At 40.5% G+C, this 13453-nt stretch overlaps 1 protein-coding gene across 3 annotated transcripts in view; it reads right to left on the bottom strand.

The window, feature by feature from the left end:
- Nucleotides 1-13453, bottom strand: part of DGKI (diacylglycerol kinase iota) — a gene marked incomplete at its 3' end in the record, with an annotated part of 112784 nt that overhangs the window by 51395 nt on the left and 47936 nt on the right. For 2 of the 3 annotated variants that reach the window (XM_082485446.1, XM_082485447.1), the window contains 3 exons: nt 7522-7601; nt 5625-5669; nt 451-520 (listed from right to left, as the gene is read on the bottom strand). In XM_082485446.1, the coding sequence (XP_082341572.1) occupies nt 451-520; nt 5625-5669; nt 7522-7601 (195 nt within the window). Of the gene's footprint in view, nt 1-450; nt 521-5624; nt 5670-7521; nt 7628-13453 lie in introns of all 3 variants that reach the window. The other variant, XM_082485448.1, reaches the window with a different exon arrangement.

The raw sequence follows: 13453 nt of genomic DNA, 5'->3' as shown, positions 1-13453 counted from the left end.
AGTTACATGAGGTGCCATCTTACAGGGAAAGAGAGGTACATTTCTGTCACCTAAACACTACAGTACTTGAAAAGAAACCAGAGTGAAGAACACGGCCTTACCAGCGGCAGCATGTTGCCACAACCGGCTGCACTCTGACTCCAGGCACTGCCATGCAGTAAGTGCTGCTCATCACAGCAGAGACACTAATAAACCAGACTTCTAACCACCCTTAGAAGAACATGCCTCCTTGGAGTGACAAAGCTACTGCAGACACTTGGATTGCTAGATGAAGGGCCCGTTTCGTTTTTTAGGGGGGAAAGGGGAGCACCCAGCTCCTTTTTTACCTGCTCAGTGTAACAAGAAGGAACAGTTATCCCTCCCATAGTAATACTGTCAGATGCGCTATTCTTCACATGCACACCCAAAGCAAGCAGCATGCTACACACAAGAGAAGGGAGATGCACTTACCGTCTAGGAAGCACCATCTAGGAGAGAGCCTCTGAACAGAAAGTACTCTGGGGAAAGAGCTTTCTTGGTCCTGGATAGGACAGGGAAATGACATTAAAAAATAACAAACTCTTTTCTCTAAAGAGGATAATTTTCTACTCTCCGCTTTTTTCATTTTGCTCTACTGACATCGCACAATATGCAAAACCTACGTAGCCCAAACCCAGTGGATTTGGTCCTCACCGACATCAGGGTTTGACTGTGATATAGTAGAGAGTGAACTGACACAGTTAGCTTCAGCCACATCCTCAGCAATCCTCTTCCCTTCAGCTCAGCATTACCAAAAAGCTTTGCATCAAAGCTCAAAAAAAGCATCAAAACCAGCTTTCTCAGCCGTCTACACCCCCCTTATTTGTGGGGACACAGGAACACAGAGAGGTGAAAGAGGTCACAAAGATACACATCAGTATCAGCACACAACAGCCATGAACCCTAATTACCCCGTTTGTTTCTTGTGTGCCTGTCACCTTCCTTTATTCTAGCTCAGTATTTTTACACAATTTCCCACCCGTACTGATCCACCACTCAAAGCAATTACCCACTTCGCCTGTCCCTGGTGCATCCCTACTGCACATCAGGGTAAAAGAAGTGTTATTCTCCACAGCCAGAACACAGAGAGCTCAGACCTGGGAACCACTACCTCCGGCCAAGCAAACACACATCCTACATCAACATCTTCCCGTTCTGGCTAAAAAGACGGGCTCCCTGGGAGCCGATGGACATTATTTCAGGAACCAAACCAAATGACTGGGGAGGAATTAAGTCCTTCTTCCTGACCTGTACTCACCAAGGAGTCAAACAGGCTGCCTTTTGCCTTTTCAGCTCTCACTGAGCTGGAGAGGCAAAAGGGATCTCAGAAAGCAGAGGGTGGTCATGGCTTTGCTCCATGCTGCCAGTGGATGGCCAGCCAGCTTCCCAAAGCCACTGGAACACAATGTTTAAACACAAATAGATTTGCACAGGGCAAAACACAACAGCACGGATCTCAGGCACACACGCAAAATATGTATAGAGTGAGATTCTATCCTTATTTACATCTTAAGCAGTAAAATCAGCACATCTGCAAACAGTGTAAATTCAGGCACATACTGGCTCAAAATTAAACTTTACTCCTCCTTCAGACAACAGGCTAAATCACAAAAGCACCAAATCACAAAGCAAGAAAAGAAAAAGTAGAAGCAATGGGGAGGAAAGGTACCTCCGAGAGAAGTATTGCTGTGCATGAAAAGCACGGAATGTGAATAATGTGTACATACATATATTCATAACATGGGCATAGATTGGTGAAAACAGACTATGACACAATGATATCTCATTGGGACTTCTCAGAATATCACACAAGAGCCTAGCACGTTTCCTGACAGCAGGATGGCAGGACAAATTATTTTCATATTGGGAATTGTACAGCTATATCAGGTGAGTAGTTGTTTGAAGGTCCAACACCAGAAAGTAAAGGCTGGCTGAAAGGGTGAGTTCCAAAAAGAGATTTCAAACAACCATGGGTTTTGAGCTAGAAAGGACAACAGAGCTATGAATGCATAACCCCTAACGCAACACAGAAATCCACCACTCCTACAGCTACAGCAGACCTTTTAGAAAGGCGCACAACCTAAGTGAGAGACTCCAAGTGACAACAAAACCCCACCATTCCCTCAGGCAGCTGGCACCGAGCATATTTTCCTCTGCTTTTACTGACTAGTGTTTATATCATTAAGAAAACCTAGAAATAATAGATATTTCTCAGCAATTTATCTTACTATTTTGCAAATCTGACATATTTCTAAAATACTTCTTAACTGAGTAGCCATGTGTGAGAAAAAGTTAAGAAAAAAAATAAAGATGATATCGACAGAAAAATGGGAGTTTCATCAGTTCAATTCCCCAGACATGTGTCAGTAAGACCATGGGGAAGAAGCAGGTTGCTTTCTTCAACCTCGGGAAAATCTCAAAGAAAGCTCAAGGAAGTTGTTATTTCTATCTGACTGGGTAAAAAAAAAATTCCAAATCGATTACAGAACAAATAATGCCCTCATAAGTTAAGAGGCAGACATTGCTCTCTGATTTACATAAAGGTGTCTGATACTTTTCCAGTCACCTGAGAAAAATGAGGTTACGCTGATGTTGTACAGATACGCACATGTTCTTGGCTTCCCCAGCTTCCCGGTCCGCAGGGTGCCTGCATGCACTGTGTGGTGTTTTCAAGCAGCCATGATGATGCATTTTGATGGAGACTTGTTTCTCAGCCAGGTGAACGCATATCAGTGCCTGGCATAATGCTGCTACAAAATGTTTTTAATTTCATTTGGTACCATGACAGCTTTTGCAAGATTCATCTTATTAGCTTCTGCCTCTGGGATCGACTGGAACTATCTATTATTGCCTTTCCTTTCTGGTTATCCAGGATAGAAAAGCAAAGACGGCTCCAGACAACTCATCTGTTGTCTCCGCAGTACCCTAGAGTTTGGCTATAGTCCTGGCAACAGACCTTGTCTGAAATGTTACTGCAGCAACTTACAGACTTTGCTTGACTAAAAAATATATATATATATATATGCATATATATCTTCTGACACATGACACCTGCATCTACAGATACCCTGACAAAAATAAAACAGCCTCTATTCACTCCCATATTCAGACTCACGGATTTTACTTGATCCCATAAACCTTGCCCTCATGTAGAGGTTTTTGTTCCCAACCTCTGTGCATTACAGGAGAGATGAAGATAATGACAGCATAACACGCCATAAAGTGAATATGTCTGCACATGGGGACCAAATGACATATCTCGGTGGCTTAAGCATCAGATTTAGAACACACCTATGTCTTTCTCCAATAGGGGCTTAAGGTGTTGTGCGATGCTTAGTTTTGCTTGTATCCAACTGAGGCGTATATGGGAAAGTCAAGGGCTTTCTGAAATCCAATAGGCTTGCTAATGTCTATGTATCTACACGCACCAAGCTTTATGTATCTTAATATTTAGCCCACTATTTGCAGAAAGGTGAGGACTGGGATACAAAGGACAAAAGGAAGAAAACATCCAAAGATAACAGTGCATAAAAAGGTCGATGATACAAAGAGGAGACATGAGCAAAAATACATAGACCTGGCAGAGTACATAATGCTGGGAAAATGAATGTAGGGATAATGCTGGTAAATGTAAATTCAAGTCACAAATTGCATATTGTGATACGCTCTTTCCAAGACTTCATTACAGTACAACAGCAGAACGAGCCTGGCAAGTCTCAGGCCCATGAGAATGATATTTTATAAGCATTAAACTCATTAGAGAAACAACAGAGTGAAAAACAAATCTAGCTTAATTTTTCTTATTTGCACCTGGGCTTGTTGATGTTGTTTCTGCTGACTCCCCATGTTTTGAGCTGCAGAGGAATCATGCAAGAGAACTGCATTTATGAGACCTAAAAGCACCCGTGGCACCTTATTAGTGAGGTAAGATGACAGTTCCATCAACTCAAGTCCCTTATTCATGCCCTTTATCCCCTGCTTTTTCCACTTTCTGTGATATGTAGGGGGATACCAACAAACATGGAACAAACCTCAAATTAACCTAACAAGACAGTCTGCAGAAATGACCCACTGAGAATAAACCAGCGTTTGAAGAATCCAGGGTAAACAAGTACTGAAGACAAAACACAGTGGGGGCTGCACTTCAAATGTAGCATCATAAAAAATTGATAGCATGTTAGGGATTTCACACTGATACGCACTGGAGGAGATGGCTATGCAATTAATTTATATACTGCTATAACCATAGAGGTTAGAGCCAAATACGGAGCTGATTTCCAACATTTCATACTCTCTTTTGGCCCTTCGCATACATGCAGATTTAGTTCTTCATTTTACCTCAGGCAGTTTCCTACACATGGAGCAGTCAGCAGCCACTTAGGTTAATTTATAATGAGTGGAACAGAATAATACATGCTGTTTTATGAGCCAATTCGCTAGATGCTGGCATTGCTCTAAAACTCTGTTCCAGGACAATGATTGATACAAATGTCAAAAATACGAGGTTGAAATTGGACAGGGATATGCAGAAACAAACCATGAACTGGTATGAAGAAGCAACTGCAGGAAAACATGCCAAATTGCATTTTATCAGAGTCTTTTCCCACATTCAGGGTATTTACAGGCATTCTGGCCAAACTGGAATTCTCTATCACCCAGGTAATCATTAGGCCCCAAGAAATTATCTACAATTTCACCGCAATGGGTTCCCGTCAGCTGGATCTCCATATGCTTTCACAGCGAACTCATTCCTGCTGATCCCAGCAAGACTTGCATTGTTAAATGCAGGAAAAGGCAACCAACACTGTGCAAACTTGTCTTGTGATCCCAGGCGCTGTGTCAATTGGCCATTGTTTGTGTCAAGGCTCTGCACTAACGTCAGATCAGCTCAGGAGTCAGGAGAGTTAGTCTCAGTTATTTACTCCCAATTTAAGCACTCTGCAGTGCAATATTTTACTGCGAGAAATATGCATTCTTGAACAATACCTCCAGCTGCAAAGCCAAGTTCTGTATTGCGTAAATTGTACAAGAAAGTTGTAAAATGCACAGAGAGGCCAATTTTAAAAACTAGCCACTTAGAACTAGAACCTGCTTACCACATGCAAAAGGCACATTTGTGTCCAGAATGGATAAAAAAAAAATACCCTGAAGATTATGTTAAACTAAAGGTGGATGACTGTGGTGCACAGAATTATTCAGAGGTTAGGCCTGCTGGCACACCATTTTTCTCAGTGATAGACTTTATTACTACAGCTATGCAATAAAACATGTTATTGTTCAGTTTCTCAGACAGAGAAACAATTTTACCTTTGTCATTTGTTCTACAGGACACATTCCCACATTCACTTCAAGACACAAGGCACTGCTATTGCAATATCACATCATCATGACGTGCTAATTTTAAAGATTATTCCACAAGGTTTGCAAGGAAAAGGGTTGTCCCAGGGAAAGCAGAATGAACCTCCAACATTTGAGGGTAAATGATAATCAGAAATCCATCTAACAGGTATCTCAGAAAAAGAAAACCTGGGTTCAAATGCAAAGAGTGCAGTCCACATTGTTAAGCTTGTCTTTGTTGTGCTACTAAAAGGAAAAGCTTATCTCACCTGGTAATGAACTCTCTGTGTAGTAGAAGTTACCGACTGTAGGTCCTAGTAGGAAGATGAAAGACACAGCAATGATGAAATAAATTAAAGCAACGAAAGCTGTTTGCAGTTCCACTATCTGAAGTGGTTGGGCAAACACAAATAATTTTGCAAGTATTTCCCACTGAAACAAACACCACAGAATAGTCATGGAAAGCTGACTTAAAGTTTAGATTTGCACACATTTGGTCAAAAAAAATGGTCTTAAAATATAGAGATTATGCTAATAGATCGTTACCATATCATAGACCTATTTGTTCCATGAAAAACTACCTAAATTTAGAATATCAGCAACAAAATGAAGGAAATGATGCTAAAATCCATAAATCTTTTTGCAAATATTTCTGAATAATTAACACACTAAAGAAAACCGCTGGCAGCTCTCCCTGTTTTAAGACAACTTCATGTCAGGGAGGTCATATAAGAACGACCCTGATATTTAGCAAAGTTCAGGAATCTAATTTATTTTAACAGAAATTTTGTCAAATAGTTTTAGCTCATGACATGGCCTACCAAAAAGCCTGGCCTACACACCATAGCTCCTCAGTTGGCATGCAAGTTGGCAGAGTGCAGAAAGCCTTGGCACCTCCATTCCCAGCAAATGGGTTTGAGCCAAATCAAGCACACCCAAAAAAGGAGTACAAACCCTGCAACAGGTTGGAGAAACACAGTTCCTCCACAACTACTACAGGTAATTCAACCACAACTTCTAGCTGTGCTTCCTCCAGCGCTATACAACTACTCGCCATCCCATACTGGCGATATTAAGTTGCCTGATTTCAGTATGACATCACATTTGTAATCTGCTGACAACAAGATCACAATTAGTTAATTGTAATTTTCCCTCACCGGATACCTCAAATATGCATCACCTTACAGTATGATTTTATGTCTGATAATAGTAGCCACACCTCAGTTCTGAATGTTCAGAAATGCATTTGATGAAGGGAATCCTGGCTGAAATGCAAAAAAAGCGAAAGCCTGCAGTGAGATACTAAGGCCCATATTCATCCTACAAGTGCAGTGTTTCAAAACCACAGAGAAGTCAGTGGCTCCCAAAGAGTTCAGTGGCTCCCAAAGAGTTCAGTGGGAGGGATGAGGTCCATAGCTCCTGTATAAACTGGACCACCTATTTAGAAAACTACGTAACGTCCTCACACTTGTAAATGTTGTTGAAAGGTATCAATGAAAGATTAAAATGTCAGAGACAGTATAATAATGAAAATCTATTATTTTTATCACTAAATGCACGCGCACTTATAATTACCCAGGTAATGGGACATTTGGAGTCTCCATTTCCCAGACTGTATTGTAGAATGAACTCTGGCAAGGCAAGTTGTTCCAGACAATAAGAGTGACATTATTATTAGCTGCATGAGCGTATATTTCTGTGTATTTGGAAATATCTAGTTGATATTTGTAGTGTTTGTTGGTGTCTCAGATTACTCCACGATAGTATTAGAGAATGACATTTGCATAAATAGTCCCACTCGAATATCCCAATGTTTATCCTTATATAACACACTTTCTAATCCCCAATTAGTGTAATTTCAGCAAGGTATGTGGAGAGTCCTGGTATTCCATTCTGATACAAGGAGAAGTAAACACACCCATCCACGTCAATTCTGTTACCACTTAAAAGGAGTCAGTATGACTTTCCATTCCTGTTTAGAAAATGGTTTTTGATGCTACTCCTGCTTTTAATATCACATCACAACCCTAGAGTTTTGTTTTCAGTAGTAGGCAATCTGCAGTACTTTTAATATACGGTTGTTGCAACTATTAGACCTCTGCACTCAGAACTGAAAAAAGCATAACATAGATTAATATATGATACCTGAATTCATAAAAACCTCACCTCTTGTAGACGGTCGATGTACATACGACAGGTCTCCAAGTCACAATCTCCTCGTACCACTATAATTCCTAGGGGAATGGCTGGAAAATCAAAAACAAAGACAAACCTCTTTAACTGAAGTCTCTTGAACATTAAATACTACTTTTTTTTTTTTTTTTTTAAATCCTCACAAAAGCTTTCTGCTATCTAAATCTTAACAGTCATTTAAAAGCAGGGATATCTTATCTATTCTTAGTTTCACCCATTTATAATTGTCAAAGATTCCAGTTTTCACCTGTTTTTCATACCGAAGAAACCAAAAGATTCAGTTAATTTGTGTACTTCATTGTCTGATGTCAACATCAATTATTAACTGCAAAGAAACATACCCCAGAACAAGAGTTTAGGGAGGTGTTCTTCTGCATTGAAATAAGAGAGTGGTATTTCATTTTCAGAACGCATAGGAGTCTACAAAAATGATTTAATGTAATGAAAGTCACAGACTGATTCCAGAGAAAACTGTCCAGCACCATCTTATTTTGATGTAAGGCTGTTTTCAAATCAAAACAGACATTATTCCATCCATACACAAAATTGACACAGTATCTCCATATTTTCCAAGAGAAAAAAAAAAAAGAGAACTTGTAAAAATAGACCAAATAATTCCCCTCAGATGAGGGCGGCATTTTTAATAACAGAGGATTTAGGTTTCTACTGCCATTCTGTTCTTGCAGCCAAAATATAAAAAACAAAAAAAACACCACAACACAAAAACCACAAACCACCAAACCAAAAAAAATGCAACACAAAAAGAACAAAAGAGGAAAAAAGGATATATGAGTCCACAAGGAAGGTACCAAGAGAGCTACCTACTAGCATCTCATTAAATAAAAAGAAATAAGTGAAAACTCTTGAGTACCTGATTTTCTAAAACTGAATCACTGAATGAAGTTCTTTTTTCTCCCTGGAGGGTCTTTAATCAAACAATGGCCTAAAAAAAGTAAGGGAGCAGCAGGAAAGAGATTTAAATCCTCATCTGAAGTATTCCAGAAGGAAAGCAGGATATCAACTCATAAACAATTCTGGTAACCGGATAACAAGAAGCAACTTAAAGTCACTGACAGTTATGGGATAAATAGAAAAAAACAGCTGTGCTGCAGCCCCTCCTGCCGTTCAAAAGAAGTTGATTAAGTGGGAGAGACATTTACCTACTGAGACACTCTTCATTCTGATAAGAATACAAGACATGACTAAAAGATAATGGGGACCGTGGCTTGTATTTTTGTGGCCTACCGAGGCTAGAAGCACGAAGAGAAGCTCGGTGGTCTCAGGGAGGAGCGTAGGGGAGGACCTATGGCAGTCAAGGTCATTATGGGCTTGAAGGCCAGCGCAGGCCTCTCAGGACACATCAACAATGCTGCCAGCAGTGTGTTTAGAAAGCAATTTGAACAGCAGAAGAGCTATGAATCCAGAAAAACCAGAAGCAGAGGGGAAAAATGCTGGAGGGAGAAACAAGCAAATAAAGAAGAGACAGGCTGGAAGACCAGGGAAGAACTCGCACTTCTCCTGAAGCAACGCTGACATCTGATAGTGACGCCAATCCACCTGCTCATTTTCAGAAAGGCCAGAAGGGAACGGTGCTCAGTGCAACCTCCCAGATTTTTTCATTACAGAACAGAGACAGAGACGAGCGAGTGGAACGAGGGTCAATCGCGAGGTTGGCTTTACGCACTCCAATGCTCTGGGTTACAGACTGATTCTCTTCGTTTAGTGTTTATTATTCCTTAACCTGCTCTGACAGGAGACCCTTAAGCTCTTGGTAGCGAGTACTTAATGGCTATCTAGGTTCAATTCAGCAGATCCCTCTGCAGCCCTTACTGAAAGAAGCATTTGTTAAATTCACTTGTAGCACTAAAAAGTGAATTGCAGCAGACACGACTACACCTCCAATAGCTACAGAGCACTGGGGAGCTACACCACTGGCTCATAAACTGTCACCACCGATTTTGTCTCTTCTATTGAATTCCTTCCCTCATGGAGGAGTATATGCTCTTAATGGGGACCAGAGCTTTGACCTGTCAGAACAATGTGGCTTACACAAAATTGAAATCCTTTACTATCACCATTCCTGACAGCCCAAAGGAAAAGGACCTTACAAACATTTGGAATTCTAAAGAAATGCACCAAAATGTCTGAAAACACTAATATGCAATAAATAGTTTAGCGGTGACATTAATGGGCCTCATCTGTGAATCATTACTTTCTTCTTCACTTGTACAGATTTACTTAAATTACATCCCATTTATTTTTGGTGGTCATAGAACAATTCCGGAATTCTGGGCTGGGTGACTTTGTTCTTAAAAAGAGATGTGCGACTTTTACTGCCTGGAAATCCCAAATTAGCATGATCTATGGCTTTATGGGTCAATGCATAGCTAAGGGATAAGGTGCGTGAGGTGGGTCTCAAATGGTTCCATTCCATATGGTTCATGCTCATTTGAAAAATCTTTTAAGTCATTACTGGATAACACTACAGTATGTGCTAAAATATTGCTTGCCAAAGGTTTTGTTTGTTTGTTTTTGCGGGGGGTTTTTTTTGTTTGTTTTTTTTTTTGCAAGACCCATTTGGCTTTCAGCAAGAAAACTGTTCCCAGCTCTTATTATTATCATAGACCACAGTAAGTATGCACAATGCAGCCAAGATTTGCAAAGTGCTTCACAATAGCTGCTGTTTGAAAACAAAAGCAAATCCTTAGTGACTGATAATGGGATAGAAACTATGGGATTGTTGCTCATTCTAAATATAGGGCCATGCTGTGCAATAGGGGCAAAATAAGGCAAGTTATGATGGACCAGTTAAAGGCATACAGTTAACAGGCATGGCATTCAATGTCATTGTGGGCAGTTCCGTTCAGGAATAGATGAACTTCTGCCCTCTCTGAATAGCCCTGTGTGAATGAGGATGTGGACAGTACAGAACAGTGCTGTGGGACACAATGATTACTAGGTATGCCAGGTGAGAGATGAGAGGACAAAATTTGACATTAAGAGCACAGGCACTGCAGAACAACTTTCCCATACACTGCCCACTCCTATGAATGTATGGATATATCCAGACATGGAAATATGCCAAAAATAAGGGATAGTGTCAGATCAGGAGCCAAGCCACAACATTCAAGTGCCAGATATTTTTCTCCCGAAGCGCCTGCTCTTCCGGCCCCTTGCTTCCAGTTCCCAATTTCTTTGTGCTCCCTGAATGGCGAAAAGGACTTTGTCCAGGGAGTTGTGGATTCAGACACTAACACTGCAGTGATGAGCAGCGGTGCAAGAACCCCAGGAGATGAGACCGGCAGACAGTTGCTTCATATTCTGAACCAGTACTGTGGAAAGCTTTTTGTTCCCAGCAACACTAACCAAAATCGAGTACCAGCAGCAGGAGGGTGGGGTAGGTGCAGCAGTATGGCTAGCATGATGCTCTAATTGACTGCAAGATTAGCAGTGATTTCCCAAGTCCTCATTAAATTAGCTATGGAATTTATAAACAAAGAAGAAATCTTCCACCTATTAACTGCCCATTATGCTGAATACCTAAAGGTAGGGAACTCTTTAATAGTACTGAGAACACAAACAGAAAAAGCCTGAATATACTGCATATAACACCATGAAGAAAAAATAAAATTCAATTAACTTCCCCATTTATTGTTATGAAAGGATTCAATTTGTGATCTAAACACCATGATTAACCCACTCAAATCCCAAACAAAACAGCCTCAAGACAGATGATTAAGGTAGATGTGAATGCCAGGAAAACTCATTCCAAGTCTGACATACCTCAGGGGATTGGGGAGATTAGACATTGGGTTGTGAATGTTTAATGTAGCAAATAAAGGATCCTCACTACTAAAGATGTTATAAAAATGCAATTTTCCTGAGGGTTTTCCACTGATACTAGAAATGTGAAGGACTAAGTAAATTCTTGGGAGAGAATTCTAAAATATTCAGACATATATATCATGAGGTTTGGCTTTCCCAGTATGGTTTTAGTACAACTAAGTTTGTACAAAAGGATCTTCTTACTACACAACTCTAAGCCATGTGTCTCTTCAGATCTCTTTTGTTTATTATATTGACAAAAACTAAGCCTCGTTAGGTTCATTGTTTGCTACTTTTCTTCATGCCAGTGGTCCAGTTTTAAAGTCTTCACATATCAGGAGGTAAAACACAATAGAGGTTATCAGACTAAACCAGACCACATTTGAGAAGGCTGTCATCCCCTCCAGGCTCTCAGTGACTTCCCCCATACCCTGCCACCACAAAAAGGAAGAAGCTACCCAAATCAAATGAAGAGAGAACTTGACCCAAGCACAAAAGGAAACAGGTTATAGAAAGAAAACTACGAAGAGCTGGGAATTGAAACTGGCAGGGAATGGATATCTGGACTAAGAGCTGAAAGAAGAGTTCGGGCTGAACAATGAGTAAAGGTTTAGGATTAAGAAAAGGAACGGGAACCTGAGCTGTGAGATCTGCAGAAACAGACCAAGACAGGCAGAAAGGATGTGCGTGGGATGGGATAGCCAAAGGGGACAGGCAAGACTGAAAAGGTAAGAGGAAATCAAATCAGAAAAGCAATAGGAAAGGAAATGAAAGAAGTAGAATATGCTCAGAAAAATCTCACAGAAAAGTCTATACCAGAAAGACAAACTATAGCATCATTTCCTGGGAAGTCTGAAATGGAACTTAATATTATTGTATCTCCCCGCTCTTCTAGGGTAAATATATATTTACATCTATTTGTATTACTGTCCATCTCTTCCAGTTTAAAGGAGATGGCAAACTTACAAGTGGCAGTTTCCCCACTAGCTCAAAAGGCAGAATACTGTGTTGAATGTAAATATGCCCCATGTGGAGTCAAGAGAGGGTAGATTTAGATTAGATATTAGGAAGAAATTCTTTACAGTAAGGATGGTGAGACACTGGAACAGGTTGCCCAGAGAAGTTGTGGATGCTCCACCCCTGCCAGTGTTCAAGGTCAGGAGCTTTGAGCAACCTGATCTAGTGGGAGGTGTCCCTGCCCATGGCAGGGGAGAGGAACTAGATGATCTTTAAAGGTCCCTTCCAAGACAAACCCTTCTATGATTCTGTAACTCAGTGATATGAGATGACATTTCAATACTTCAGATTTACTCCTTCCTCCCAACCCAGGCAATGACATACCATATTAAATAAATGTTACTAAGACTACAAGATTAGGAGCTCAAAGTTAGAAAAAGCCAAGATTGAAGTTGCCTATTTCAGTATCTGTATATATATTCATTGTGCTACTTCCTTTAATTATCTGATCACATTCTACTTTTTCTTCTGTTGTACTCCTGTGTCTTTCTGATCTTTGAATGCATGCGTGTGTGTGTGTGTGTGTATGCAGGTCAGTCAAAGTGAGAAATGTAATTCACTGTGCTGTCTGGAAAAAGCCCACAAGGTTTCATCCATCAAAAGGCAAAAAGAGATATTTCCTTTGACACAAACGATGCCTTTGGCAAGTTTCTCTTTGTTTTTGTCATTTCTGTTTCAGTTACAAACATTTATCAGTGGTTTGCATCTGTATATACCAGCATGAGAATCTGGGAGCTCAGTGGCAGCAGAGTTGCCAATGTTTAACTCACTGCTGACTTCTTACCGTCTTGGTTTCACCTTGGTGGGTGACTTTAAGCAACCCATCCAACCCTCTCAGTTTCAGTTCTTATTAAATTACTGTGACAGAGAAATGCATGAATTAGCTAATGTTTACACAACACACGTTGAGAAAACAAAGCTGTCAGAGCAAGGCGGTGACTTTTATTCAGAGTGAAATTTAGTAGACAGTCTGTAGGTAACGCTGCCTTTTACAGAGCTTCTACAGATAAGCCACCATGTCCTCCAAGACACCTCCTGACAAACACTTGACCATCAGTGCTTC

This window comes from Vanellus vanellus, assembly GCF_965231255.1.
Source record: "Vanellus vanellus genome assembly, chromosome: 1".
Lineage (NCBI taxonomy): Eukaryota > Metazoa > Chordata > Aves > Charadriiformes > Charadriidae > Vanellus > Vanellus vanellus.
The sequence above is the reverse complement of the archived record's forward strand: the minus strand, read 5'-3'. Positions and strand labels throughout refer to the sequence as shown.